The following is a 6,135-nucleotide window of genomic DNA, read 5'->3' on the forward strand; positions in this document are numbered from 1 at the left end:
AGCCAAATGAATAAATTATTTATATGAAGACTTGTAGGGTGTGAGAAGCCATTTTATGCTCGGGGGATGCTTTGGGTGCAGATCGGTTATGTCGTCAAGGTTAGAAGGTCAAATTTTGTATGAACCAACCTCATTTAAGAGTATTGGGGTCAGTTTGGAGAGAACCTTACTTTTGTATTTGGTGGGTTGTCTTCACCAAGGAGTTTGTATGATCATATTGAAAGCATTTTCTGGAAGGCCACTCTAGAGTCTGGTAGGTTGTCCTCATCACGAAGGAGGGGCGCAACTTGGCATTTAGGTTCAGTCATGGAGTGGCGATTTCGTTGAGTTTGGAGAATCCAAGTCCAAATGTGATTTGAGAAGCCCGGGGCTGACCGACACGGTTCGAGGCTCATGACTAAGCCTCCTTCCAAGAAGGTAGTTAAATGGAAAATCGAATCCTAATAGGTTTCTTAAGTGACAAGAACTTTATACATATGACTTAATACCCTATAAACAAGGGTACGTAGGCACATTATAGGTATTCTAAATTCTTGAGAGCGAGAGATTTGCTGAGAACATCGTAGTATTATTTGCAACCACGAACCCTAGTTTACAATCTCAGTCACCCCTACATTCATCACCACCACCTTCTATGACAAATTCCGGAAAGCAGCCATCACCACAGATTTTTGCGGAACTCGAACCAGGAAAATCCCGAATCATTAAACCCAAACTCGAACCTGTTATTTTGTTAGGATTCGGGTTGGTGGATCTCTACCAAATTGCACCTTGATTTTCACAAACTGTAGTGAGAGATTATTAAAATCTGATTCAAGCTAAAAGGCTCCTGGGTCTAACGATGTTGAAATTGTTGGGATTGAATTAGAGATCATAGAAGGCAATGGATCAGCATTCTGAGCGTGGAAAATCTTGGCCAATATTATACTTATTTCAAACCCTAGTGCTAAAAATATGTTTAATGATAATAGTTCAATAATGTTAGACTTTAATGCAATAGTTTGTATAAAATATAAGTCCTTTTTAGTACTATTATTAGTAATATACTACCTCCGTCCCTTTTTACTTGTCACTTTGACTTTTTGCACGTAACTTGAGGTGAGTAAAAAACATAATTCCGCTTATTATTTTTAAATTTTTCTTTTTGTGAATAAAAATATAAACTATAAACTTTAATTTATAAAAAGAAAATTTTAAAAATAATAAGTAGAAGTATGTTCTTTAATCACCTCAAGTTGCGTGCAAAAAGTCAAAGTGACAAGTAAAAAGGGATGGAGGTAGTAGTATGTTATATGTTCTACCGATAAAACTTTAAATTGCGGGACATTACATGTATATATAAAAATATTATTTATAATAATAATACAAGTTTTAGGTCGGGTTCGGGTCAAAAAATAATGAGTTTTAGGTTTTCGGGTCGGGTTGGAAACGGTATGCCATAACCGAAGCCCGACCCAAAAATAGTTTGTGTTTAATAAATCAAACCCAAACTCGAAATATTCGGTTAGTAAAATCCAATTGAATCGGTACGGATAGGGTATTCATCGATTCGGTACTAATTGTCATCCCGCCTTAAAATATAAAAAGTAAAAAATAATACATACAAAAGAGTCACTCCACATGTTATGGTCATTTAATGCATAATTATGAAACGGAGGGAGTATTTCATTAGATGTCATTAAGGACCAGAATAATCATGGAGTATCTGAGACGGCCTGTACGCGGTTCGGATTGGTTCGGTTGGAGGGTAATAACCGAACCAAACCGCAACTTGCGGTTTTCTAAAATCTCAAACCGCGACCAAACCGTTGGTTAAAAAAAATCAACCAAATCCACCCACGTAATTGCGGTTGGTTGCGGTTTGAGTTGCGGTTCAACCGCTAAAATAGTTAGACAAAGAAGTTCTATCATACACTCTGATATAAGTTTCCATTTGGAACATGAAATAAATTACAGTCATGGACACATTGACTAATTTATATTGGGCCTTGCTGAAAGAGTCCAAATTTCATTAATTTAGTAATTTTTTTTATTTATGTGAATATCTATATGTAAATATATAAACATATATAATAAATATATTTAAATTTATATAATGTGCGGTTGGCGGTTGCGGTTGGTTTTTTGCGATTTTAAAAAAAATGAATCCGCAACCAAACCGCAAATTAATGGTTATAAAAAATCCATCCGCGACCGTCCACATTGTGCGGTTATCCATAATACACGGATCGGTTGCGGGTGGTTGTTGCGGTTGATGCGGTTGAGCGGATTGAATGTACAGCCCTAAGTATCTCTACCGTGACAGCTGCTCACAGCGAGTTGCAATCGTCAAACTCGGTACTCAATCCCTCTGGTGTACTTGTATCTGATCAATTTTTACAAATTACTGAAAAACATAGAGCGTTACTACTTACTAGAATACATAGAGAGATTAGAAAACAGCCATTTATTTGTAGAAATGTAGCCATTACAGTTCTAATTTTGAAAAATACATCAGCGCCGCAACACAAATAAAAAATTGCAAGGAATGATAAATCTTTAACACAAACAAAGTACTATTCATTCAGACTTCAATGTATTCCCAATGTCAATGACAAACCTATAACGGACATCCGATTTCATAAGTCTCTCCATTGCAGTGTTCACATAGTCCACTGGGATAACCTCAACATCAGCCGTGATGTTGTGCTTTGCTGCAAAATCAAGCATTTCTTGAGTTTCCTTCAATCCACCGATAGCACTCCCAGATAGAGTCTTTCTCCCTATCAAATTTCATTCACACAATACAGTTGAATTTTAAAATCTGGTTTGTGTAATATATAGTAAATATAGTATTAATTTGCCTGTCATTTTTAAAGTTTGTTACAATACTCACCAAGAACTAAAGGAAATGCTGGCACCTCCATAGGCTTATCTGGTAAACCAACCATAATAAGTTTTCCATCAGTCTTCAGTAGCCCAAGCAAAGGTACCACAGGGTGATTTGCAGAAACAGTATCTAAAATACCATCCATTGATCCCATTGCACCCTACATGAATTTGATCATTACATGACGAGAATTTGATAAAATCAAGAAAAATAAATGAAAGGTAGTGTCACAAAGCTTAATTAGTTAAGGTTTATATGATCATATATGGCTACCTTCAACTGCTCGGGATCACGGCTAACCAAAAAAGAATCAGCACCAAGTTTCTCCAGAGCTTCCTTCTTCTTGCCTTCAGAAGTACTTATAACTGTTACATGAGCACCAAAAGCTTTTGCAAGCTTAACAGCTACGTGCCCAAGCCCACCTAAACCTACAATTCCGAGTTTAATACCAGGCTTGTCTAGTCCAAAGTGTTTAAGGGGACTATAAGTTGTGATCCCAGCACAGAGCAGGGGAGCACCAGAATCAAGTGGCAAATTTTCAGGCCAACGAACAACAAAATGTTCATCTGCAACCATTGATTCGGAATAGCCTCCATAGGTTATACTTCCATCAACAGAGGGAGAATTGTAGGTCTGTATCATTTTCGGACAGTAGTTTTCTGAATCACCACTGCAACTATCACATGAACGGCAAGATCCAACCAAAACCCCTACTCCAACATTATCTCCAACCTTGACTTTTTCCACTTTGCTCCCCACTTCTGTTACCACTCCTACAAGCTCATGCCTGTTGAAATAATTTACGCATCAATACATGTAATTCAAGATATTACATAGTTGTAGTTGCTAACGATCCTGCCCTGTTTGATACAAGTATTGTCCCACATTCTTACGAATGGTTTGAGAATTAAATAACATTAGAACTACTTTTACACACAAATTAATTTTATAGCCAATCCATCATCTATTCATCTGTGAGAGAGAGTAATTCAAGATATTCAGTTCTTGAAATGTATGTTTCATCAATTACATTCAAACACTATCATCAAATACCAAAATTTATTTTTCACTGAAATCAGACTAAAGCAGTAAAATTTACGCAAATTACCTTGATGACACTAGTTTTAAAAAATCACCGGCAACTGCGCTACCAAGCGAGAAACTTATAGAACAGCCTCTGTATACAAGAGGTTCCTTACGTATCATATCTATTCATACACGAGTCACTCGTGTAAAAGACAAATACATAATTTTTATCGAAGTGTGATATGAGCACTTTCGGACAAGAAAACAAACTTCATAATATATTTAAAACAGTACAACATTTTTCCCCGGGCTAAATTTACATAACAAAACGATACCGGCTTTTCCCTTGAGCAAATAACGAAATTAAAATTATTCCAGGACTATGTAAAATCTCATGAATATTTAATGAGAATGCATCATTCAAGATAAAATTTTCTGAAGGAGGATTTCACATATATTTCGGTGGTTCAAGACCAGATCTGTGCACAATATAAAGACATAAACACATACGAAAAGATGATAAATTATAGATGCGAGAAGTTACCCAGGAACAATAGGATATCTGGTCATGCCCCATTCGTTTTTGATCATGTGAAGATCTGAATGACAAACCCCGCAGTACAACACTTTGAACCTCACATCCTTCTCACCTGTTTCTCTGCACCACCCACAAAACACACAGAAATTTGCCTGTAGAAAACTCTGTATGTACCGAAATATAGACAGACAAGACTTGCACCGAAATTTATTTCGAGATTAACAGGCTTGCCGCATATATAAAAGTTAGGACATAAAATTGATTTCGATTAAGGTTCATAAATTCGAGGGTCGGTTGTAAGTTGTGTACAAATGTCTTGATACAGATATATCTCGATAAAAAAATAAGATAAATTGGTGAAAAAAATGATGTGCACCTTCTTGAAAATTTGAGCGGAGCGAGATGGCCGGAGGTATCGGTAGCGGCCCAGCCAAAAGCCTTGACGGGATGTTCTGTTTCCGGTGACTTTGCCATTTCTGGAACACGAATTATTTTTGTGGCTTCAAAGTTGTACGAGATAAATCACACTTTGTGTTATTGCAGAATGCAGAAGCCTGTACATATATAGAGTTTGTGTTGTGTGTTACACGCACTTGGCAGCTTCGAGTTGATATGGGCCCGTTATTTTAGGCCCACCCACATGTGAATTGTGTTCTCTTCTTTTTCTTTTTTAGGGAATTGTCGTCATTCATAAATTATTTAATTTATGATAAAATTAATACAAAAAAAAGGTTTAAATATGTGAAGGATAAACATTTACTTTTTTCAATTTTTTAGATATCATACTATATATTTTGTAAAATTAGAATTATAAAATAATATCAAACACATCCTCTTTGAAATTAAAAATCCAAAAATTAAATAGCTGATAGAAGAAAACATAATAAGCAATATCAGAAAAACTTAAATATATGGCCGACTTGGTATTCACATTAAGCAGTCTCTCCCATCCCACAACAGTTGGAATACTATAGTCTCTATCAAGTCCAGGTGTATAGAATAATTATTACTTTTAACTCGTTTTGAAATAATTATTTCAGATTGCTTTAATATTCTTAGAGTTTCTATTTTGATGTAATATAAAAAATTAAAAATATGAAAATTCCATACATGTTATTCACATGTATTCGTCTTTTCCGATTTGTCCCTTCCTTCTTGTCAACTGAGTTGCATGCTGGAAGTTGTAACACGTTACACGTGAACAGTGATGCTGATGCATGCTATTGCTGTCTGCTGAGTGCTCAGTATCAATGTAAGAAACACACTTCCATTCTCACTAGAACTAAAATAACTCGTATTCGTTTTCAGGCACCTTATTCCGACAGAAGAACAAAAAGAATCAATTCAAGTTATTCGAGTCGAGGACAAAGTGTTACGAAAAGCGGTTCTAGGCGGAGAGGACTTTTTAACAATTGAGCTTTTTAACACTTGAGCGGACAACGAATTAATAATACATAGAGATCATATTTACTTGGAGTATTAGAGTCCATAATCTTGGCCCTCCCTTGCAATACAATCCAACAGCGGTCATTTTTTAATTTTTTAAAAATCAAACGTTCTATGGTATACAACTAGTTCCGTATGTATTATTTGTATATAGTATATTTGTCTTGTAATGGTCAGTTATGTGAGGATGGCAATTTCGGATTGCAGTTAGTTCATTTAGCCTTTCTTTTACACTTTCTTTATCCCGAGAAATGTT

The 6,135-nt window shown here is 35.8% G+C and overlaps 1 protein-coding gene across 1 annotated transcript; it reads right to left on the reverse strand.

Annotated features, from left to right (window-relative positions):
• Positions 1 to 2,429: 2,429 nt before the first annotated feature.
• LOC108211204 (mannitol dehydrogenase) lies at positions 2,430 to 4,979 on the reverse strand. The gene is made up of 5 exons (XM_017382738.2): positions 4,810 to 4,979; positions 4,440 to 4,553; positions 3,143 to 3,656; positions 2,876 to 3,029; positions 2,430 to 2,762 (listed from the first exon to the last, which is right to left on the reverse strand). The coding sequence occupies exons 1-5, from the start codon at positions 4,905 to 4,907 to the stop codon at positions 2,560 to 2,562; spliced, it is 1,083 nt and encodes a 360-aa protein (XP_017238227.1). The 5' UTR covers positions 4,908 to 4,979; the 3' UTR covers positions 2,430 to 2,559.
• Between the last annotated feature and the right edge of the window lie 1,156 nt (positions 4,980 to 6,135).

Source organism: Daucus carota, chromosome 3 (assembly GCF_001625215.2).
Source record: "Daucus carota subsp. sativus chromosome 3, DH1 v3.0, whole genome shotgun sequence".
Lineage (NCBI taxonomy): Eukaryota > Viridiplantae > Streptophyta > Magnoliopsida > Apiales > Apiaceae > Daucus > Daucus carota.

What these genes read in the sequence shown, in the direction of transcription:
- LOC108211204 (XM_017382738.2), bottom strand. Translation starts at nt 4,907, where the DNA reads ATGGCAAAGTCACCGGAAACAGAACATCCCGTCAAGGCTTTTGGCTGG. An exon ending in CCGCTCAAATTTTCAAGAAG is followed by an intron (nt 4,554 to 4,809) that starts GTGCACATCATT and finishes TGGGTGGTGCAG; the next exon opens with AGAAACAGGTGAGAAGGATG. An exon ending in GTGATCCCGAGCAGTTGAAG is followed by an intron (nt 3,030 to 3,142) that starts GTAGCCATATAT and finishes AAATTCATGTAG; the next exon opens with GGTGCAATGGGATCAATGGA.